Source organism: Athene noctua, chromosome Z (assembly GCF_965140245.1).
Source record: "Athene noctua chromosome Z, bAthNoc1.hap1.1, whole genome shotgun sequence".
Lineage (NCBI taxonomy): Eukaryota > Metazoa > Chordata > Aves > Strigiformes > Strigidae > Athene > Athene noctua.
In genome coordinates, this window is record NC_134077.1 from 61,372,826 (window position 1) to 61,396,466 (window position 23,641).

The 23,641-nt window shown below is 40.0% G+C and overlaps 1 protein-coding gene across 7 annotated transcripts in view; it reads left to right on the forward strand.

The window, feature by feature from the left end:
• TJP2 (tight junction protein 2) overlaps positions 1 to 22,886 on the forward strand; it is a 70,128-nt gene extending 47,242 nt beyond the window's left edge. For 4 of the 7 annotated variants that reach the window (XM_074931998.1, XM_074931993.1, XM_074931996.1 and 1 more), the window contains 20 exons: positions 927 to 1,029; positions 1,742 to 2,321; positions 6,671 to 6,774; positions 6,930 to 7,083; positions 8,098 to 8,206; positions 8,321 to 8,460; positions 8,977 to 9,043; positions 11,092 to 11,242; positions 11,784 to 11,892; positions 12,633 to 12,843; positions 14,127 to 14,314; positions 15,381 to 15,476; positions 15,584 to 15,663; positions 16,745 to 16,955; positions 17,387 to 17,487; positions 17,869 to 18,081; positions 18,432 to 18,542; positions 19,515 to 19,853; positions 20,273 to 20,358; positions 21,962 to 22,873. In XM_074931998.1, the coding sequence (XP_074788099.1) occupies positions 927 to 1,029; positions 1,742 to 2,321; positions 6,671 to 6,774; positions 6,930 to 7,083; positions 8,098 to 8,206; positions 8,321 to 8,460; positions 8,977 to 9,043; positions 11,092 to 11,242; positions 11,784 to 11,892; positions 12,633 to 12,843; positions 14,127 to 14,314; positions 15,381 to 15,476; positions 15,584 to 15,663; positions 16,745 to 16,955; positions 17,387 to 17,487; positions 17,869 to 18,081; positions 18,432 to 18,542; positions 19,515 to 19,853; positions 20,273 to 20,358; positions 21,962 to 22,130 (3,322 nt within the window). In that variant the 3' untranslated portion in view covers positions 22,131 to 22,873. Of the gene's footprint in view, positions 1 to 926; positions 1,030 to 1,741; positions 2,322 to 6,670; positions 6,775 to 6,929; positions 7,084 to 8,097; positions 8,207 to 8,320; positions 8,461 to 8,976; positions 9,044 to 11,091; positions 11,243 to 11,783; positions 11,893 to 12,632; positions 12,844 to 14,126; positions 14,315 to 15,380; positions 15,477 to 15,583; positions 15,664 to 16,744; positions 16,956 to 17,386; positions 17,488 to 17,868; positions 18,082 to 18,431; positions 18,543 to 19,514; positions 19,854 to 20,272; positions 20,359 to 21,961 lie in introns of all 7 variants that reach the window. The other 3 variants (XM_074931995.1, XM_074931997.1, XM_074932000.1) reach the window with 3 other exon arrangements.
• The last annotated feature ends 755 nt before the right edge of the window (positions 22,887 to 23,641 follow it).

Sequence of the window (23,641 nt, forward strand, 5' to 3'; positions counted from 1 at the left end):
CCTTGAGGAGTTTCCTTGGGCAGCGTCCTGACCCAAGGGGAGAGTCCTCGACCACAGCTGCTGCTCCAGGGGATGAGCTCAAAATGACTCCTCAGGGGACTCCGTTTATACTCAGGACGAATCTGACCTGTAGTCAATAGCAGCTCTCATTGGCCAAAAGCCCCAATTGCCATGAGGCCCTGAGAACAAAGGCAGCCCGGAGCTGCTACACTTCAGCAGCCAAGAAGCTCTGGTTTCACTGGGCGGATGCACCTGCCACAGGGCTGTCTCCTGGGCATGACTGAGTTAAGTCTTAATGGTCTATTTGACATGCAGGAGGTCTGCATAGATAAATTAGTAATCTCTTTTGACCTGTGTTTTAGGGCAGGGAGGACTTTGCGTGTTATAGTTCGGTTGTTTCTTTTTCGGCCCCGGTCATCTTTCTTCAGAGTGGATGGGACCTGAATACCAGTCTTTCAGAAGTGTGTACTAGAGCAGTACTTGGCAAGATTTGCCTGAATACTGCCATGCCTGCAGCAATTTGAAGGTCCCTTGAAATTCTTATGTTGATGTGAAAAAAATGTAGCACTTTGTGTGAAAGACTAGAAGTCCTGAAAGAACTGGGGGGAAAAAGAGTTTTAATGGTCATCACAAATACTCTTTAAAAAAAAAAAATCTTTTGACATTATGGTAAGATACTTAAGCTAGACATAGCATGTGTACAAAGGTATGCACCAGTATCCAAAGTCTAATTTTTGAAAGCTGCTTCTAGTATTCAGGTATTGTAATGTTTGTATAACTAACAGTTTTTAAGCAAAACTTCCCATTAAAGTGAGTGAAATCAATAGGTTCCTCGGGGGGGGGGTGGGGGGGGTGGGGGGGATGGAATCTTGTTCTGGTGTTTTCATGAAGACTCCTCTTAAATGCTTCCTCCCCCCCTCTTCCAGAGAAAATGACCGGGTGGTCATAGTTAATGGAACCCCAATGGAAAATGTTCCACATTCTTTTGCAGTCCAACAGCTTCGGAAAAGTGGAAAAGTGGCCACCATTGTAAGTAAATTACAAATGTATTCACTCTACAGTGGTATGTACCTGTGTAACCAGTCAAGATTTTGGTTTCCTTCTATGAAGTGTACTATAAACGCATAAAGCAAGGCAAGCCTTTGCCCAACAGAATGTACAAAGTAAATAAAACAAAGACAAAATATAGTTTCTACAGGTGAGACAAATGGAAATTAAACAACAGTGTCACAAATGTACTGTGTTGAAAAAACAGGAATAAAATGTATGTTCTCAATCTTTAATTTTACTGAATAATGAGTGGTAGTTGGAAAAAATGAAATTTATGTGAGGCAATGATGTCCTGCATACACAGACCTTGTCTAAGAATTTGCTGTCCAGATTGGCTTTCATTAGCTGAGAGAGGAATCTCCAACTCTTTCGTGGGGGCTTGTCACATATTTTTAGGAATCATCTACATAAAGAAAAAACTATTTGTTATTCACTCTTGCAGAGGTAAAAGAATGTGGTGGCTCAACTGATTTTTTAAAAAAAAAAAATTTCCTAGTGTTCGTTATACTCCCAATTATTAAGTATTGCTTCTGAATATCTAAATAATCTAATCTACTGGTTGTTCTAGAAGTAAACCATTTTACTACACACACCCACACACCCTCATTTAAAGTGTGAAGAATATTAATTTGTTGAATGTCACATTCTAACCATTGGAGGGGGTTTCTTTGTTTTGTATTGCACTGAACAGGTAGTGAAAAGACCAAGGAAAGTGCAGGCTGCTGCATTGAAGAGAAGCCCCTCCCTTGACTACGAGGACAGAGCTTTAGATGTAATGGATGACCATGCAGAATTTGATGGCAAAAGTGCTCAAAGTGGCTATAGTGACAGAAGCTGGCATAGCGGTAATGGAGGGCACAGCCAAAGCTGGGGAAACAGCCTGGATCAGAGCTATAGAGATGAACAAGACAGAGGGCGTAACCAAAGCAGAGACCGTGATCAGGAATGCACCTACAGCCGTGATCGAAGTCGTGGTAGGAGCATTGATAGGAGCTTGGATCGAGATTATAGAAGAGATCAGAGCAGGGGAAGGAGCATTGACAGGGATGGTGGGTATGAACGGAACTACAGAGGAGACTATAGCCCACCCCGTTATAGGCATGGATCTCAACCTGATCCTAGATACAGGAGGGAAGTGAGGAGTCGAAGTCGGGACAGACTTCGTTCCCGAAGTCCTTCACCTGAAATGCACCATCAGCATGAGTACCTAGGACCACAGGATCAGAATGGACCAATCGGTGTTCTCTTAACAAAAGGCAGACATAATGAAGGTAGGTACAGTAGGGGACGAAAGGAATTGGCTTTTCATACAGCATGTAATTTTGGTGAGGGGTGGGAGAAGCTGAACATTCTTTGCTTTTACAGGTTAAATGTTGAGTTATCTAACTGATCACTTAAGCTGTTTTCATTCTTCCTGTCTGGTTTGGGGTGCTTTTTTCCCCCAGCACCTTGAATTTACCTTTGAACAAAAAACTGTTCACCCACATCATTTCAGCCTTTTCTAGCCACTGTGTCCTTTGGTTTTCCATTTTCCCTGCCCCATTCTTCTGGTTCTGGTGGAAAACATGGATCTGATCATGATTCAGATAATACTTAGCACATCTGCAAAAGGGTCAGCTACAAAGGGTGAAGAGTAGACTCTGCCTTTAATAATGCACTTACTTCTTCCCTTGAGTATAATTAAATTAGTTCCAAAGACTGTTTGGTTTTGAATAGTTCAGAATGTAGTTAAAGAATACTGAAATGGCAACAGCTGAAACAGCCTTTCCTTGCTGTGTATTGGAGTGTATAAATGAAAGACAAAAGCTTGATCTTTCATGTGCTGTGAAATAAACACTCGTGCTAGAAGCATATCTGAGATTAGGTTGTGCATTCTTTTCTGATTGGTTATTTTTGGGGGGGTGTATTGGTTTGTTTGTGATGACTTTGAGTTGTTGTTTTTCTCCCAGTGTTCCCTGTTGTGATTTGTAAGAATTTTCTGATCATGTAAGCTTTCTATGCAGGGGCTAAACTTTTTATTGACTCTGGCAAGGATCCCTTTCCCTCCTTCCTCTTCTTCCCCCACGTATGTTTCCACCTGTAAAGATAATGCAGATAGTTATACAAGTGGGAAGAAATTTGAGGTGTCTTTAAGTTCTATATGTAGCTAGTAACTCCGTAATAATTTCTGCCATGCATATGGATACTCTGTGGACTTGCTCAAATGTGGTGATTTTTTTTAAGCAGATAAACCATGCACATTCTAGAACAACAGAAAAGGAAAGAAGCTGTGAAGACTGTTGCCTTTCTTTTCAAGTAGCAAATATACTGATCCAAGAAACCTGGCTCAAAGGGAAAAAAAGGGAGGGGAAAAGAAGAAAAAAAAAAAAATCCTCTGCCTGAACTGAGACACTGGCATACAGATAGGACAGGGTCAGCATGCAGCAACTGGTAAAATAAACAGCTCTTCTGTAGTGCTTTTTGACCCTTTTCCCTCTCTACAGCATGCAAAATATGACACAGAAAGAGGATCTAGTCCAGCATGTTAATAAGCACCTCCAGAATGAAGGCATTATTTTGCTGTTTAAGATGCAGACTACTCATCTGTCTGTGACTGTTTCTGGAATGCTGTTTGTTCTTACTCTAGTGACAGCACAGAAATAGAATCACAGAACGGTTTGGGTTGGAAGGGACCTTAAAGATCATGTATTTCCAACCCCCTGCCATGGGCAGGGACACCTTCCACTAGATCCGGTTGCTCAAAGCCCCGTCCAACTTGGCCTTGAACACTGCCAGGGAGGGGGCAGACACAGCTTCTCTGGGCAACCTGCTCCAGTGCCTCACCACACTCACAGTGAAGAATTTCTTCCTTATATCTAATTTAAATCTACCATCTTTCAGTTCAAAACTGTTACCCTTCATCCTATCACTACACTCCCTGATCAAGAGTCCCTCCCCATCTTTCCTATGGTCCCCCTTTAAGTCCTGGAAGGCTGCTATAAGGTCTCCCTGGAGCCTTCTCTAGGCTGTGAACAACCCCAACTCTCTCAGCCTGTCCTCATAAGGGAGGGGCTCCAGCCCCCTGATCATCTTCATGGCCTCCTCTGCACCAGCTCCAACAGGTCCATGTCACTTTTATGTTGGGGCCCCCAGAGCTGGACACAGTACTGCAGGTGGGGTCTCATGAGTGGAGTAGAGGGGGAGAATCCTCTCCCTCGACCTGCTGGCCACACTTCTCTTGATGCAGCCCGGGATACAGTTGGCCTTCTGGACTGTGAGCTCACATTGCTGGCTCATAGTCAGATTTCCATCCACTAGTACCCCCAAGTCCTTCTCTGCAGGGCTGCTCTCAATCCACTCATTCCCCAGCCTGTATTTGTGCTTGGGATTGCCTCGACCTTTGTGCAGGACCCTGCACTTGGCCTTGTTGAACTTCATGAGGTTTGCACAGGCCCACCTCTCGAGCCTGTCAAGTCCCACAGGATGGCACATCCCTTCCCTCCAGTGTGTCAACCGCTCCACACAGCTTGGTGTTGGCAAACTTGCTGAGGGTGCACTCAATCCCACTGTCCATGTCACCAGCAAAGATGTTAAACAGCACCAGTCCCAACACCAACCCCTGAGGAACACCACTCGTCACTGCCCTCCACTTCAACATTGAGCTGTTACTGCAGCTCTTTGAGAGTGACCAACCAGCCAGTTTCTTATCCACCAAGTGGTCCAGCCATCAAATCCATGTCTCTCCAATTTAGAGACCAGGATGTCATGTGGGACAGTGTCAAATGCTTTGCACAAGTCCAGGTAGGTGACGTCAGTTGCTCTTCCCTTATTCACCAGTGCTGTAACCCCAAAACAGAAGGCTACCAAGCCTGTCAGGCATGATCTGCCCTTAGTGAAGCCATGCTGGCTGTCACCAATCACCTCCTCACTTTCCATGCCCTAGCATAGTTTCCAGGAGGATCTGCTCCATGATCTTTCCAGGCACAGAGGTGAGACTGACTGGCCTGTAGTTCCCCAGGTCTTCTTTTTTCCCCTTTTTAAAAATGGAAATTACGTTTCCCCTTTTCCAGTCAGCATGAACTTCACCAGACTGCCATGACTTCTCAAATACAATGGATAGTGGCTTAGCCACTTCATCTGCCAGTTCCCTCAGGACCTGTGGATGCATCTCATCAGGTCCCATAGACTTTTGTACCTTCAGGTCTCAAATCTGATTTTCTCCTACAGTGAGTGGTTCTTCATTCTCCTAGTCTCCACCTTTGCCTTCTGCATCTTGGGTGGTATGGCTGGAGCACTTGCTGGTGAAGACTGTGGCAAAAACGTTGTTGAGTACCTCAACCTTCTCCATATCCCAGGTAATCAGGTCTCCTGTTTCCCCTTACAGAGAGGGCCCTTATTTTCCCTACTCTTCCTTTTTTCACTGACATACCTATAGAAGCTTTTAGTGTTGCTCTTGATGTTGCTGGGCAGATTTAATTCAATTAGGGCTTTGGCCTTCCTAACCTGATCCCCAGCTGCTCGAACAGTTTGTCTGTATTCCTCCTGGGCTCTCTGTGCTTCCACCCTCCATTGGCTTCCTTTTCGTGTTTGAGCTTGCCCAGGTGCTCCTTGTTCATCCATGCAGGCCTCCTGGTGATTTTGTTGGGATGCATCACTTCTGAGGAGCTGATCCTTGAATATTAACCAGCTTTCTTGGGCACCTCTTCCCTCCAGGACTTTATCCCATGGGATTCTGCCAAGCAGATCCCTCAAGAGGCCAAAGTCTGCTCTCCTGAAGTCCAGGGTAGTGAGCTTGCTGTGCATCCTCCTCACTGACCTAGGGATCTTGAACTCCACCATTTCATGGTCACCGCAGCCAAGGCTGTCCTTGACCTTCACATTCCCCAGCAAACCCTCCTTGTTGGTGAGAAGAAGGTCCAGCATAGCACCTCTCCTTGTTGTCTCCTCTGTCACTTGGAGAAGGAAGTTGTCATCAGTGTGTTCCTGGAACCTCCTGGATTGCTTATGGCCTGCTGTGCCATCCCTCCAACAGATATCAGGGTGGTTGAAGTCCTCCATGAGGACCAGGGCTTTTGAACATGACCATGTTCCTATCTGTCCATGGAGGTACTCATCTACTTGGTCTTGTCAGGCAGCCTGTAGCAGATCCCCACTGTCATGTCAGCTGTCCCTGTGCTCCCTTTAATCCTGGCCCACAAGCTCTCAGTTGACTCATCTATCCCCAGGCAGAGCTCCATGCACTCCAGCTGGTCAGTGACAAGGAGGGTAACACCCCCTCCTCCTCTCCCCTTCCTGTCCTTCCTGAAGAGCCTGTATCCTTCCATGCCAACGCTCCAGACATAGGATTCATCCCACCGCATCTCCGTGATGCCAGTAAGATTGTAACCCTGCAGGCATGCACACATCTTTATCTCCTCTTGTTTATTCCCCATGCTAAGTACATTTGCATTGAAGTTGGGCCCCTGATGCAGCTGACTTACAGCATTGTTAGCCTAAGGTTAAGTTGGTTTACTTGGTCCATGTGTGGGTTTTTTTTTCTTTTCTCATGGTGTAATGGGGTATGCTGCATGTATACTGTGTAGTTTTAAAAAAATACATCCTTGCTCATCTAAGCTATAGTGGATTATTTCCCTGATTCCAGAATATGGACTCCGTCTTGGAAGCCAGATCTTCATAAAAGAAATGACCCGTACTGGCCTAGCAACCAAAGATGGCAACCTTCATGAAGGGGATATCATTCTCAAGGTCTGTTCTGGTTATACTGTTAGCAGTTTAGCAGGCACTTGTTACAGTGGTTAGTCTGGAGTAAGTCATGTTATAGTCAAGTTCACTATTAAACTTGAGCAGAATATGGACTTGGTTGTTAACCTGTAGGGTTGTTTTTGCTTTTTTATGTCCAGATCAATGGTACAGTGACAGAGAACATGTCCTTAGCTGATGCCCGAAAATTGATCGAGAAGTCACGGGGGAAGCTCCAGCTGGTTGTCCTCAGGGACAGAAAGCAGACACTGCTCAACATTCCTTCACTGAATGACAGTGACTCAGAAATGGATGGTGAGGTTTAATGTGGAAGGAAGTTGTGAACTCTGCAGGGACAGAATACAGCTTATAGTGTTTTGCTTTAGTAGAGTGGTATGAGGTTTTTTTGTAAAAAAAAAAAAAAAAAAAAAAAAATCCCAAACACAAACAAACCTAAGTAACAGCCAATTAAGCATCAAGCCCACTTCCATTAGGTGAAAGAGGAATTTTGTAGTAATCATATAATTACATTTTAGGCAGGGGCAGAGATAGAAGAAGCAATGTTGTTCTGGCAAAATCTATCTATTTTACTTCTCAGAACAAGCAAGTCAGTTGCTTTAATAAAAGACTTCGGTTCTAAAACAAGTGGATTGGACTGGTCTATTTCTGAGGTCATTAACACTCATGACAGCATTTAACAGGAGAGCAAAAATGTTAGGACAAGATGAAATTTAAGTCTACCTGGACCACTGTTTTTTTTATTGCCAATATCTATCCTGTACAAATGATATCTCACAATGGTATTTGTCAACACAATCTTACTTTGGGGAGCAGGATGTTACATTATTTAGTGCAAGATGCTTGTTTATCTGATGTCAGAATACTGCATGCAGCTTTTTCTAGGTTTTACTGTGAAGACCAAGAACAGTTCAAGTCTGAGGGCTACTCTGTTTCTTTTATTGCTGAAAAGCAATGACGTGAGGACTGTTAATGTGAAGGTGGTCTTCTGTTTGGGAACGTCCATGAGACCTCAAATAAAAGGCTGCTAACACTAGTTAATGAATCTATAGTATGCTCAAAGTAGTTGTGTGATGTGAGTGTGTTTCCTAAAGGTTGTGTAAAACCTGCCTAAAGTATTTTCAGGGGGATGGAGGTGTGGATGCACTAAAAAGCATACAGCACTTTTTGAACCCTAGTCAAATCCAACTTCAAATGGAAGTAGGCTTAAAGGTTCACCGTATTTTATACGTGAAAGTTTTATAAATAAATGTGGTCAGACATGCAGATAATTTAAATCCTACATTTAATGCTTTGCTGGTCTCTTTACAGACATTTCTGAAATAGAGTCAAACAGATCATTCTCCCCTCAAGATGACAGATTACATCATTCTGATCTAGATTCACATTCATCCAATGAAAAGCTGAAAGAGAAACCAAAGTAAGAAATGGTCATTTCTAGGCCATTTTTCTAATGCTAGTTAAAGAAAATCTTAAAATACCTGGCATTCTTACCTGATTTCACTACATTTTTTTTCTTTTTCTTTTTTTTTAGTGCAAAAGATGATCCATCTAGTAGGATGTCCAGAATGGGAGCAATGCCTACACCATTCACATCAACGGGTGACATTGCTACTTCTGCTGTTACAGTTGTAGACACAAACAAAGAACTAAAGTATCAAGATGACCCAGCAGGTCAGAGTTTGAAGTTTCTGGTTGCTTTTTTTTTCCCTGACCACAGAATGTCTAATCCCCCAATCATATTGACATTTCTAGTATACTCTTCATATCAATCCCATCCTGACACACCAGGAAGAGAGGTCTGTCTTTTCCTTTGAGGTGCAGAGAGAGAAGTACCTGAGAATATTTGAAAGCAGTTGCTTATTAGAATTGTGACCTCAAAAAGCAAGTACTTTTCTAGAGCATCTGCTGTAGCCTATTGCCATGAGCAGCCAAATGAAACTATTCTTGAAGTCTGATCTGGCTTGCCTGAAAGAGTTGTGTATCCCTCCCTTGACCTTTTTATTCTTTTTCAAGAATTGGAAAATAAAAAAAAGGACGTAAATCAATTCTAGTCAAAAAGATGCCTGATATTTAAATCTGTATTAATCTTTGTCATGGAGGAGTTTGATTGCTATCTGACAGCTAAAAATTGCTGTTATTTATAACTTTTTATTAGCTCAGTAACTTCTGTTGCTTTTTTACATGTAGTGTCTCAACCAAAAGCAGTTACAAGAACAATTCTTAAACCCAGCCCTGAGGATGAAGCAATATATGGGTAAGGCGGCACTTGCTGTTATTTTTTTGCACTCAGTGTTCTTGCAGTGACCTGTACCTGGTTCTCAGTTGCTTGGGTTTTGGGGGTTTTTGCCCATTTGCAGTGATACTCCCTTTATAGCTTAATGACAGGAAGAGATGACATGGCTTCTAACTGTCCATATTTGAGTTAAGCTTAGTTTTGGAAGGATCTTCCTGGAAGGTGTAGACTTGCCTCCTACTTGGAAGGTATCATGAACACCTTGTTTTTCTGGGCTTGCATGGGAACATACGCAATGGTATGTTTTTATATTTTTATTCTGCTCTATTTGGCACTTTGAGATAGTGTTTGAAGTACTGTGTCCATTTTGGGGCTCCCCAGGACAAGAAAGACATTGACACAATGGAGCAAATCTAGGGAGTTGGTGGCTGCAGCATAAGACACATGAGAAAAGACCAAGAAAAAAGACCAAGAAAACAGGTTTTGTTAAACCTGGAGGAGAGAGGATTGAAGGGACTTATTACTGCTATCCACAGTGACCTAATGGCTAGAGGGTACAGAGAAAACTGAGGGGTGATAGGACAAAAAGCAAGGGACACAAGCAGGAGCACAGGAAATGCTGTTTTGATATGAAGTACAAAACTTTTTATTAAGAGGGTGTTTAACCACTGGATCAGTTTTCTCTTCTAGGTTGTGGTATCTCTACCACCACAGATAGTCAAAAACATAACTGATCAAGGCCCTGATCAACCTGTTTTGAGCAGAGGGCCATTCTAACCTGTGCAATTCTATAGAAATGTATTTTACACTTATTATTTTATAGGTATACAAAAGATAATCCTGCCCTTCCCCACAACATTAAGATACAAAGAAAATGTCCTCTAATTTGTTAATAAGTTTGTTGCAAGACAAGGCCAGACATATGTGCATTTCTGTATGAGCTGAAAGCATCTTACAGAAATTTATGTCTTTTCTTCAAATACAAACCTGTGCAGTCTATATTGCAGTTCTAGTCTCTGCTTAGAAATGAACAAAATATTGCTTCCAGAGTTTATTTTTGTGTGGATTTTTTGGATTATTTTTGAGAGTAATCAAATGAAACCTGTTACTGTTGATTCTTTAACAATTAAGATACTAGAAGTTGCAAACTGTATTAATAGGAAATCAGTTTATATGTTTTCTTTGGAGAGTTTTTAAATACAGAAATTGAAGGGAGAGAAGCACTGAGATTATAAAGAGAAGCCTAAAAATAAGATTTTGAATACATTCTGTAGCTTGGAGTGTTTTCTCAGATGGATTCTCTTCTCAGGTCTTTTCTGGGTTGGACCCTGCATATTTTGCCATTGATGTGGAAATTAATCAAGTTATTATTTTGGTGAAGGGGTATTTATAATACAGGCTTAGGGTATTACTGGGAAAGGCTGGCAGATGAGCACTGTCCTCTGTGTTGGAAGGTCACTCAGGCATACAGCTTTTCTGACAGCAAAAAAGCTGAACCTGGTCCACTAAGCTCTCCCACTGCAGTATGAAAGGACTGATTGTTAACATACTAGTAGAGTATTTTTGGAAATATTTCTCAGTACAAGAAAACTTGGAAGACTTCTGTTTCGCAAACAAGTTAAACTGCAAAGAAAATAAGTATACATTTAATTCATATGACAGTTCTCAAGCATACAGAGGACAAAACAAGGAGTATGATTACTTACAACTCAGGCTATTTATGCAAAAAACCCAACTGCTCATCTGAGAGAGGATCCTATAGGTAGGAAACTATTTTGGGACTTCAAGAACAGGGAGTTTTTTTCCTGCTCTGTCAAATCTGTGTATGTTATTTAGTCACTCTTCCTAGTTCAGTTTCTACTCTGAAAAATGCAAATGCTCTGCTTCTTTCCTACACTGAAGAGTTACCTGGGTAAATATACCCTATAGCCAAGCAAAAGAAAGGAGCTAAGAATATTATTAGTATGATTTTGTTGAAAGGGTTGCAATTTTTTTCTCTTGACAACCTGTTAATTGTCACATGCCTAACATCTGGCCTTACTTCGTTTTTCTACATGTAAATCTTGTAGTCCTAATACAAAAATGGTGAGATTCAAGAAAGGGGACAGCGTGGGTCTACGACTGGCTGGTGGAAATGATGTAGGGATATTTATTGCTGGAATTCAAGAAGGCACCTCAGCTGATCAGGAGGGACTGCAGGAGGGAGATCAGATTCTTAAGGTATGTTTAAAAGCATGTGCCCATGAAATGCAAATTACATGAGTATTTTTTTGTTTGCTGCTCAGTGGAAATAGGGAAGAATTTCTGATCTTAGGAAGTCAAATTATTGCTTTGGAAGTGTGTATGTGTGGTGGAGGATCTTTCTAAAATTGAGTCATCTATGCCATTTTGTTCACTTACATTGTCTTACATTCTCCCTTTTTTTCTGAAAACTCAAATAGGAGGCTAATGTAATTTTTTCTCTTCTGCCTCTGTTTTTTTTCTTGTGATAGTCTTGATTTTTAAGGCCTTTTGGAACCTGTTAAAGTAGAAGAAACAATCTAGCAGTGCACATCCAGGACCTTGTTATTTCAAAAAGATTACTGTTAATGGCTGGAATAAAATATTTCTTGTGGCTACAGACATTCATATTGACTTTAAAAGTATAATAAAGGAAGAGAATATTTAAGATTTTTTAGATTAAACAAAAATCTTTGGTTATTTTTTATTGTTGATTTGTCAGGTATTGGGTTTTTTGGTTTGTTTTTATTTTTGTACACAGGTAAACACTCAAGACTTCAGAGGCATTGTTCGGGAAGATGCTGTTTTATATCTCTTAGAAATTCCCAAAGGTGAAACAGTGACAATTTTGGCTCAAAGCAAATATGAAGGTAGGTGCTTTGAACAAAATGTGTGTATATCCTTGAAGCTTTTAAGCTCTGTTTTGTCAGTGAAACCACAAATAATCTGTTATGCTTATTCTGGGTAGCATTTTAGTTATCCTTCTTTTCAGTAGTTTAGAAGATAGCTGTATTCCATACCATAAGGGTCATACGAATGTGCATATGTGATGTGTTTTTCAGAGCACTTCTCCATCTTTTTCCTTATTAGCAAATAGCATCTCTTCTTAATCCTGAAGAGTGGCAATGTACTTATTGTTCCTTCTGCTTTTAAAAGTCTGTATCAGTTGGCCCAAGATCTGCTGTTAGCATTCCTGTTCTGCTGAGCCTTGGCAGTCATAAAGAATCCAGTCTTCAGAATTCATAAGTCATAAAGAATTCAGAATTCATATAGCAGCAAGTAGACAGTTTTGTTGATGAACAGTTAAGAAGCAAGCAAAGCCTCTTGCTTTCCTGTCAGAGACACAGCTTGCTGTAATATTAAGTACTGTAGCTGCCTTTTTGCTTTGGGAAAAGTGCAAGTGCCTCCTTCCCTCAGAGCTGTAAGGGCCGTACATGTACAAGTATAGAACACCCTTGATAATGTGTGTGTAGGGCAATGGATGTGAAGGTTGGGGTTTTGAATCTTTTTGAATGGAGGGGAAGAATTTCAAAACTATTTTCTAGAATGACAGCTTAATTTTTCTTTGAAGTGTAAAAAATTATAAACTAAAGGGGAGTTCCTGTTTTAGTCTACAGAGATATTATGGCCTGTGGCAGAGGAGATTCATTCTTCATCAGGAGCCACTTTGAGTGTGAAAAAGAGTCACCACAGAGCTTAGCATTCACCAGAGGGGAGATCTTTAGAGTAGTTGATACACTGTATGATGGCAAACTGGGAAACTGGCTGGCTGTGAGAATTGGAAATGAACTGGAAAAGGGCCTCATACCAAATAAAAGCAGGTAAGGTGGCTTCCTGTCTTTCTGCCTGTTGTTACAAATAAGATTTTGTATTTTTCCAAATGATTTTTGCTTCCTATATCATACCTTACTTTTTTTTTTCCTTACAAGAATGAATAAATTGTTTTGTCTTTACTTTCACAACAACTGTGTGTATAAAACTGTAGATTTTAGAACCTTTATGTGAGGAGAGGATAAGCAGGATGGTGTTTCCTACATACTTGATCAGGTATTTGCAACATAGACCTAGAGCTCCTGTCAGCAATCAACCAAGCTTTGACCACTAGCTGCTTCCGTTCCTCTTCTAGAAAATGGGTGGAGTGTCCTGGTTTTGCCTTTTTTATGTCTTTTTCCCCTTCTTGTCCCCCCTATTCACCCTGTCCCCAAACAAATCAAACAAAACGCATAACTCTGTGCAAGAATACTCTGATGATTAATCTTTTAAATAAACTTCAGTGCTTGAATTTCTTTTGTATATCCTTACAGAAAACATTTCAAGAACTTACTCCATTTATTTCATATTTCTTGGTAGCTGTAGTCCTTATTTTTATGTGAAATACTGAGTGAACCACAGCAATGTTTTTTGTTTAAATATGCTTTCCTAGTCAAAATTCATGTGAGGTAATAATAAGTGTTTTGCACACTTATTATTGCACACAGCACAATGAGTAAAAGTATTAAAATTAATCAGCAAAAAAATCAGGGTATTTTTAGAGTGTATCTTTTAAGTTCTTGAGTGTGGTTATGATTTTAAGATGGAGGGAAAAAGCTCACAGCTGTGTTGTACAGAAGTTCCTAAAATGAGCTGCTTATGTGACTCTCTTGCCTCTTTCCTGGTTTACTACATTCTCTCCTCTCTGTTAATTGATCTGACCAAACCAGCTTTTCTATGCTGCTTCTATGCTGGAGTGACTTAATTTATAAGACTTAATGGAGACGAGAATAGTGCCAGTAATTTCTTAGGCCTCTCTTTGGTTCTAAGTTGCCCTCTTTCACCACCTCCTTGCAGTTGATTTCTTTTATTTAATGCTTGTGTGAGTTAGTAGTTTCCAACCTGAGAACTCATTTCTGCCCAGCAATCTTGTAGCTGTGTTGAGTTGGAGTGTCAGAATGACATGACGTGTTTGCTCCAAGGCAGAAGAACCTGGACTCCTCTCATCTCACCTCCACTCATGGCTGTCTGACAAATTACCTGTTGCAAATTCAAAATCCATTGTTCTTCAGTGAAAGCACCTTTACCCTTCTGACTAGTTTTGTACAAATGAGCTCTGTGCTTTCTCTGTCAGAGCTGAGCAGATGGCCAGTGTTCAGAATGCCCAAAAAGATGGTTCAAGCGATAGGGCAGACTTCTGGAGAACACGTGGCCAACGATCTGGGGTGAAGAAAAATCTGAGGAAGAGTCGTGAAGATCTGACAGCTATTGTATCTGTGAGCACAAAATTCCCAGCTTATGAGCGAGTTCAGTTGCGTGAGGGTAAGTGAGACTGCTCTGAGCCAGCTGCCCATGTACTGCTGGCTGGTTTAACATCCAAATGTTTGGTCAGATAAGTAAGTAATTTCTAACAACTTGAGTTCAATGTTAAATTTGAGCAACAGAAAGGGATGGTATTTTTCTGGATGCTACTAAGACAAAAAGTTTTCTATGGTTTTAAACAGCTGCTGTTCTCTTTTGCTTCCAAATTACAAGGTTTAAAATGAAAAAAGGAAGAAACAAGCAGGGGTTTCTTGTTTTCTCACCTTCCCCTTGGCTAGCTCTGAAAGTACAATCAGTATGCCTGAGATCAATCACAGTCTTTAGCTTGCTCATAAATATCACTTTAACATTACCTTGAGAGCCAATAAAACCAATAAAACCTGAGTATTTTCAGCAGATTGTCCAAATGTAATCAAGGTTGATGTGGTCACCCATTTCCGTGACTCTAAACTAGCTATATTACTAGTCATATTGAGCAAGTCAAGATAATTTTCTGGGTGTTCACACATGACAGTGCTGTAGGACAAAACAAATAGTAAAAAGTATTTTAAAGGAGCTCCCAGATGTCAAGATGGAGACAGAGCAACAGAATGGTGTTCCCTCATTAACTTATGGGACCCATATTTGCACTTGCTTTAACATAAACGTAACAGAATTTTGTATATCTTTGTTTTATCAAGCTGCTGTACAGCTGGGTTAGCATTTGTATCTTTATTCACACAAAATCAGCTGGGTCAAGGTTCAAGCTATTTTGCTGGATGGAAACATTACTGAAGATCTCCTGTATGTTTTCAGAATGTAGAATCCTCTCAATACATGTTCATTAGGAGGAATAAGGAAGCTGTTAAATTAAAACAATCTCTTTTGCTTTCTCAATTGTTAAAAATAGCTTACTGTATGCATTGCACAAAATTCTGAGAAATAAATTTTTTTAAATATATTTTTTTAATGTCTTCAACTTACTCTTAAGGTTGGATAGTAATTGAGGATCTTGTCTGTGTCACTTCACTTATATATAAAATCAGTCTTACCAGACTTACCGTTTCTCCAAATATTTTTCTTACAGCTGGTTTTAAGAGACCTGTGGTGATATTTGGCCCTCTTGCAGATGTTGCTATGGAGAAGTTGTCAAATGATTTGCCTCACCTGTACCAGACAGCAAGTAAGTTGTCCTCCTAGCTTCCTTATCATCCTTAACTGAAAGAATGGATAACTTAATAATCACAGCTGTCTGGCCACTCTAGATAAGATAAATTGTTGTCTTTGCAGAGACAGAACCCAGAGATGCAGGTTCAGAAAAATCAACTGGGGTAGTGCGCTTGAACACTGTGAGGCAAATCATTGAGCAGGTAGAGTATTTCTCTGTGAAAACTGCTTACAAAAGCATGTTGTTTGATTTGTTTGCTCCTAAAATTTTCAGCATCCTCAAATCTTTATTGCATCTATTTCTGCAATAAGCAGATTTGGTTTAATAACAGGGCTATTTTGAGATTGTTCAACAATTTTTGTAATTTTGGTAGCTGTCCTCCAAGTGGGAGGGTTAACCTGATGTTAGAAATTAAATTCTTCTTTCTTAGTCCCTTCTAAATTTGAACGAAGGGACATCTGTGTTTTACTGTATGCTTTCTGAATTTGCCATAAAGGCTTTACTTGTCATGCAGTGATCTACTTGCCCTTACTATCATCAGAAGCTTAAAGTTTTGGATTGCTTCAGAGTTTCTACTGTTAAACTGAACAGGAAGTGACTATGATAGCTAAGAGGCATCTGCTGAGACTGCATTGACTTTCTATAATACCATTTAGAGATCAAGTAGATAGGTGGTAATCAAGAAGCTAAAAAACTTTGGTAAAGAGAATGTACTCTGAAGCATATTGCCCTAAGCCAAGTAAAATCAATGTCAGAGAGGTTAGAATGTCACATGGAAGTCTGTTCAGAGCTCAGGCCCCGCTGAAGCATGCATCTGAAAATCCCATTCATCTTTCCACTAGAAGTAGCTAAGAAGGAATATTTTAAATCACAGAAGTGAGATTTACCTCAGCTAGTAGTTTAGATAAAAGCTCACAGACAGCACCCAGAATAGTTGTGTTAAAGGAAGCTGTATTATGGGCACGTAGAGAGAAAAGCTAGTTAACTTTCACTGCCTATTAAAAACAAACAAACGAAGGTGGAATAAGTTCATTTTACTTAACATGAGAGTTAGTTAACATAAAAATGTGGACATTCAGGCAAAAGCTGTTCAGAAAAATTGAGCTGAAATAAAAAGGCTGCCTGCTGTGACTTTTGAATGGGATATAAATGTGGTGAAAAATCCAACAAGTTGTGGTCTTTTTTGGGCAAAAATATTCTGGTTTTCATAGCATACCGTGTTCTAGCCACCTGCTTTTTTGTTCCCCACAAACGGCACACTGACTGCACTTTGTTATTAACAGGATAAACATGCTCTGTTGGATGTGACTCCTAAAGCGGTGGACCTGCTAAATTATACTCAGTGGTTTCCAATTGTGGTGTTCTTTAACCCAGACAGTAAGCAGGGTGTGAAAACCATGAGACAAAGGCTATGTTCCACATCTAACAAGAGCTCGAGAAAACTTTATGAGCAAGCAAACAAACTGAAGAAAACTTGTTCCCACCTCTTTACAGGTAAGGTAGAATATGTGTCTAACCCGCTTACCAAGAGAGTAGCGGATGTGACTGAGTCACACGTGTGAGTCTTGAGATAACAACTTAGTACTCTGTGTATTAACTCATGCAGGCAGGAGCTAAAAGGGTGTGAAGGTATGTTCATGACAGTCCCTTCCTTGACTTTTTTAAAAGCTCCTTGTTCTGCCAAATTCTAATATAAAAGATGGTGTGAATTAGCATACTGTCATTAAAAGATAAGTGATTTAATAAGCTTGGGGAATGGATAGACAATAAAATAAAAATACCATGCTTCTGTCCATGATATAAGTGAAATGGCTGGTTTACATTCTCACGTAACTAAGACAAAAAGTGTTCAACAGCAAGGACTGGATAAAGGATCGCATTGCATTTGCTGTGTATATATACATTTTTTCCTTCAATTTTTACAGCCACCATCAATTTGAATTCAGCCAATGATAGCTGGTATGGTAGTCTGAAAGATACAATTCAGCAACAGCAAGGAGAAGCTGTATGGGTATCAGAAGGAAAGGTAAGCAGCCAGTCCATACTGTACTAAGCTATACAGATGTCTCAAGGTACCTCTTGTCAGTAAAAATTGTCCAAAATTTTGTTTGCCAATGCTGGGTAAGTTAGACAGTCAGTTGATGTCATTCTTGATAACAAAAAATTCCTTCTTATTGTTCTTTCTGTTAGACTTTGGGAGCTTTCATCACTAATACTGTTGCTAGGGGAGAACAGTGAGGAGGGATAAACTTTTACAGGACTTTCCTTTATGATTCTGCATTAGAGTTTCTTTCAGTTCTGCAATGTCATTCTTAAGGAGTTGTTTGGAATGATGTTGAGACCTAACTAGACTCTATTTCTTATATATTTAATCTTTGTTCCTTAATTCTTCCTGACTTTTCTCTAGATGGACGGCATGGAAGATGACGCAGATGATCGTATGTCTTACCTTACTGCAATGGGTGCTGACTATTTGAGTTGTGACAGTCGGCTGATCAGTGACCTGGAGGATACAGATGGAGAAGGAGGTGCATACACGGACAATGAACTTGATGAGCCCTTGGACGAACCAAGGATTTCATCTGTTAGCCGGTCCTCTGAACCTGTGCATCATGAAGAGGTGAGATGGTTGGATTTTCAACAAGACTGTACTTTGGACCTTCTGAAAGCCCTGTATGTATGGCTTAAAAATGAGAGGTTTTTTAAACTGCACCTTCATCTTACCTCTAATAGTGTTTTAGAGCTATGTTGTGTAGCGCAAAAATAATAATGGCTCTGCTTTTCTGCCTCACTGTAGGTTTCCTGATGATGTCTCTTCACCTTGAACTTTGCAGTTATATCTGCAGTGGTTGTGGTCAGGTTGCTGACAGTCATTTGGCTCCTGGTTACTGTTCCCAAAATAGTAGAGGGAGAAAAAATGATTCAATTACTGGATGCTGCAGTGATTTTATCTCTTATTTTTTTTCATAGAGTTTAAAAAAATTTAGTCCCGAACCAAGGGCTCAGTTGAGGAAAGCTGGTAGCAGGGAGATCCTTAGAGAACCAAGTCCACCTCCAGCATTCAAGCCGGAACCACCTAAGGTAAACTTGTAGAAACAAATCTGAATAGAGAGTTCCTTTCTCTGGAGAGCTCTCCAGGGTGGTACATTAAGAAGAGCAGTAGGAATGATCAGAGCCTAGAAAACATTGTAAGTGTGGAAAGAAGGAATGGTTGGAAGGTGTTTCAAGGATCAGGCAGAGCAAAAACTTGAAGGATAACAGTTCTCTTCAAATATGTGTGATCTCTATATGGAATAAGACATTAGACTCTTTTTGTGTCTGCTAACAAATCTAAAGGCACTTTTTTAGCTCAGCAAGAACAAATGTAAGCTAATCATTAGGAAAAGCATATCTGATGGCCATTATTGTGAAGCACAAAACCAGACTCTACTGCCTCTGAAATCAGTCTCCATCACTAGAAATTGATGTTAATTGTTTATTCAAACCTTGCTCAGGAACGATGTAGGGAAAAAAAGATAGGATGTTTGGAACCCAAATTCTATTTTAGCAATGCGTGATTTCCCCTGACCCCAAAGTCAGTCCTTTATGAGGATGGGTGCCCTCACGTACTGCACATATTCAAAATATATTCAAGTATGCCTTGAAATGGAGATTGGGCGGAGTAGAACATGTGTAAGGATAAAGACGGAAAACAGACTTGGGTTCTGTGTTGTTCTAGACTCCATATTCTACATTAGGTGGTACTGACAAAATCATTTGGGAGGCCAGTTTTCTCTGTACTGTACCCTAACACACACTGTATTTCTGATAGGCCTTAACAAATGGGACAAACATGTCTAAGTGTGCTAGTCTTCTATAGGTTGATGTGTAGTGTATGAACATCTGGCCAAAATGTTGCAGCAGTTCAAATACCTTTCCAATGTTACTTTGAATGAATATTGACACTATTAAATACATAGGCAAAATTTCAGATTTAATTTCAGATTAAAGCTTTTATTTGAAATGAAGATTATGAAGTTGCTGATGTAAACTTTGTATGTTTTACACTTACAGGGAAAGTTACAAAACAAAGAAGATCTATATGACTTTTTCAAGAACTATGACTCCAAATCAAGTAATATTGCTGTCAGTAGTGAGACTTCAACCATATCAGCTAAAGCAGCACCTCCACCTGTTTCAGTGAAACCTGCCTTTGGGCGTCCTGTCCTGAGAAGCTCTCAGCCAGTAGTCCCACCTGCGGAGGAGGAGGAGGAGGCAAAGTTGGAAGAGGAAGGAAGCGAACAAGAAAATACTCCAAAATCTGTATTGAGGAAAGTGAAAATATTTGAGGAGATGGATCATAAAGCAAGGATGCAAAGAATGCAAGAGCTACAAGAGGCCCAGAATGCCAGGGTATGAAGAGATGCATTCTCCCCTTGCTGTGCTTTCCAGCATATAGAACAGCTTTCATTCTGGAAATTAAAAACATTGCATTGTGTTGTTTCTGGAAGGAGAAGCTTGGGAAACCACACATTCAGACATACCACTGTGTGGATGTGGATGTAAAAAGAGGACATATTTTAAGACTTCATATTGTAACCATAGAAAGCTGATTTCTAATAATCCTGTTACTTTTGGCAATCCATTGTTTTCATGTGCACTTTGAACTACTATTCTATCAAAAGATTATGTAATTGTAGGAATATAAACAAAGATCCATTATCAATTTGTGGTTTAGTAGTTTGAGATGTAGCTGTGACCTGTTAGATCTTCAGCCTAGGATCCCTAGTGGATAGACTTGAACAGTTATTTTCTCCTACTTTCTTTTAAAGCTTGAAATAGCCCAGAAGCACCCAGATATTTATGCCGTCCCTGTCAAAACACAGAAGTCAGAACAGAACTGGCCCCAGCCTATGAGGTAAGGTGTAGACAGTTTAAAGCATTCTGTCTTAATTGTTTACTTCACCAGCAGGAGGAAAACTGATCTTGCCAGTTATTTGTACAAATAATCCTGCCTTAGGGTATTGCTTTGTTATTATGCCTGAAAGATTACTGTAAAGGTAGGCAAAATTTCAGTGAACTCTTCTTGGTTTTCAGGGTACTTTTTTCTTCTAGTTCATTCATAGTGTTTGGGTTACCTAGGAAGAATTATTTGCAGAGCCAGTTTTCTGTCCGTGTCAGTATTACTCAGAATCTTTTCTGCATTCATGTCCTCTTATGTCCATTACTCCAGTGCTAGATACTTGATGACTGTTAGTTTATTCGAACAAGTAGTTGCTGTTTTAATTACTTAATGACACTTAAATGCTTATTCAGTTAGATTTATTGTGTGAGTAGGGAGACTGAGGATGAAACTTGTCTGAGGTCACCCATCAAGTCTCATGAAAATAGTAATCTTTCATTAAAATTCAGTGAGTTCTGGACTGGTTGACCACTGTGTTATCTTGCCCTACACACTATATTTCTATTACTTGAGCAGTCACCTATGCAAGGCCTAGCACGCTGTGATGGATTTTGTTTACTGATCTGCAGGACCTTGGAGTATTTCTTGCCTTTTAGTAATAGCCAATAGAAATTGGACTTTTTTTTTTTTAGTCAAATCATTTGATGTCATAGTATATAATCTAAAATGTAAAAATGGAAAACATGAAGTGATTATTTTCAAATTTTCTTGGTGGTTCAGAAAGACATGTCTTTTTTATATGGCCTTGGAAGCCTTTTAGAAGCAGTAAAAAGTAATTGTTAACAACATATGCAGAGTGTTTGCTTACATACAGAAATCGATGCTGTTGTCTTTTTACAGGAATGTTAATAATTGGCCTAGAGGGAGTGTTTAAGCACTGGGCCAATATGGAAGGAAGATAACATCTTGGTTTTCTACAGCTGGATTGCAAAACCATGGCTTGTGAAACTCAGGAAATGCCCTTCCCGGGCAGGTTTTATTTCTATATATCAGCTTAGTGTCACATTAAATGGGTAGCACCACAGTGTATAAAAAGCAATGTGTGGGTTACTTCTGCCCACTTTTTAATAAGAGCCCTAGTGAGAGCCTTGAGTGAGGAGAGAAGGCTATCAGTTTAAGAAACATCACAAAAGAAGTCTTCAGACTTTGAGATAGGAAACTGAGGATGCAAAAGAAGCAGGTATAGAAATAATCTGATGTGAAAACAATTGAGGAAAATGTCAACAGGGGTAGCAGCGATGATTGAAAACTTCTCTACTCAGGGACTAAAGTGCTGTAAAGCTCTTGATGTGGATGGATGGGTGTTCAATGATTTTAAATTCAGCATTCTTCCAGGCAGGTCTAACCTGCAATCTAAACATAAGACTCCAGTTTGGTGGAAATAAGATGCCTCTCAGATAGGATTACCATGCCCATGCAATTGTTCATGGGCTAGGAGTTTCATTTGCTCTATTTGCCATTCTAAACAGTACGTGGCCATAAAACCACAACTCAGTGTAATTATTTTTCAGCTTTTCAGAATGGAATTAACCATTATCTCTCTGTCTTGCTGTGTTAGCTCCAGACCTCCAGAACCCCAGAAACCTCCAATTAAACCTTACCTAGAGAACCATGGCAGTTACGGCAGCGATGCAGAGGAGGAGGAGGAATACCGGCGTCAGCTATCAGACCGCTCTAAGAAGGGCTACTACGGACAGCCATCCAGATACAGAGACACAGAATTGTAGGCTTGCTAGTATGTGCATGTTTAATGTTCTTTGGAAGTTTCTTCCCTCACAGGGAAAGTGGTGCAGTAGTTAGCCTTGAAAAACTCTGTTTTTACTGGGGGTGGTGTTAGAGGGTACACTACTCAACTTAGACATATCTATACACTCAAACTGGAAGAGTGCATTTTTGGGGATATTATTTTGTTAGCATATAAGAAAAGAAATCACTACTGCCTGAATGCTGTTGCCTGTTTTATGCAGACCAAATCCTGAAAGTTTGTGTTAATTCTTGGTATTTTCCTATTGACATAAACCCCCTTTTTTCCCTTTTATTAATGCTGCCTTTTTGGACTGTTCTGCTGTGTTATGAAATGATGATCCCAGAGATATACATCTTAATGCAATAGAACTAAAATTGAAAGTGTATTTGAAGACAGTAAGTGCCTTTAACAAGAAGCATCTTTAACTGTTTTGACAGCTCATACTTGGTGAAAAGCCATAACAAGCTAAAAGGGGATTGACTGTTTTACCTATCTTATTTTTTTTCACTTTCGTGGTAATAATTTCCTTGCATGTTCTAAGTTCATAGATGCATATGCAATATTTCATAAATACTGACTGTACATAATAAAGGTGCAATTGACTGGGTTGTTGGAAAAGAGGGGAATGAGCTTAAGCAGATAAAATGATCTAGAAATTCCATCATGTATTAAAATTTAAAATAATAAAGAATGTACTCTAGGCAAACTTTGTGTATCTTACTTTTCTTTTGAACAGTATAGTTTTCTAGAGTTTCTGACTTTCAATAGTACACTTATATCAGCACAATGTTAAGGTAAGAGACTCATCTCCTGCTGTGCCAGTAGCTGGGAAATACCACCACTGATGTTGGTTCCTAGTGTTCTGAACATAGTTTTAAAAAAAGTTGTGATTTAAAAGAAAACTGATGCAGAACTATGGGCTTCCTGTAAAGAGTTATCATTTATAGGATTAATTTCTGCTTTCCCATTACTCATTTTTTATACTTAACTCTGCTATACAGAACAAAAATCCTTGAAAGGGTTGATTTTTGCTAATGTGATGGGAAAAATGGTTTTCTACTGCTCTCTTAAAATGAAAAAGGTGGAATTTTCTAGTTAGAGCCAAGGAATAGATGCGTCTCCCATGAGGAAACCCGTGCCGCTCACCACTGATTAGAATCATGGAACAGAATCATTTAGGTTGGAAAAGACCCTTAAGATCATCAGGTCCAACCATGAACCTAAGGAGCCATCGAGGGGTGAGGAGGAGAGGCTGCCTGTCACCCCATGATAAGGCAGAGTCAGCATGGCCAGGAAAAAATCCCTCTGTGTTACACAGAGGCACCATTCTGCCTCTGTCAGGAAGGGGAGTCCTTAGCTTTCATTCAGACTCTTCATTGAACAGTATTGGTCTCAGTATTCAGCCTCGGGACAAACCATCATTGCGTAGCCTCTAGCTGGACTTTGTTTCAGGGATCACAACTTTCTGGGCTCTGTTGTTCATTTTTCAAT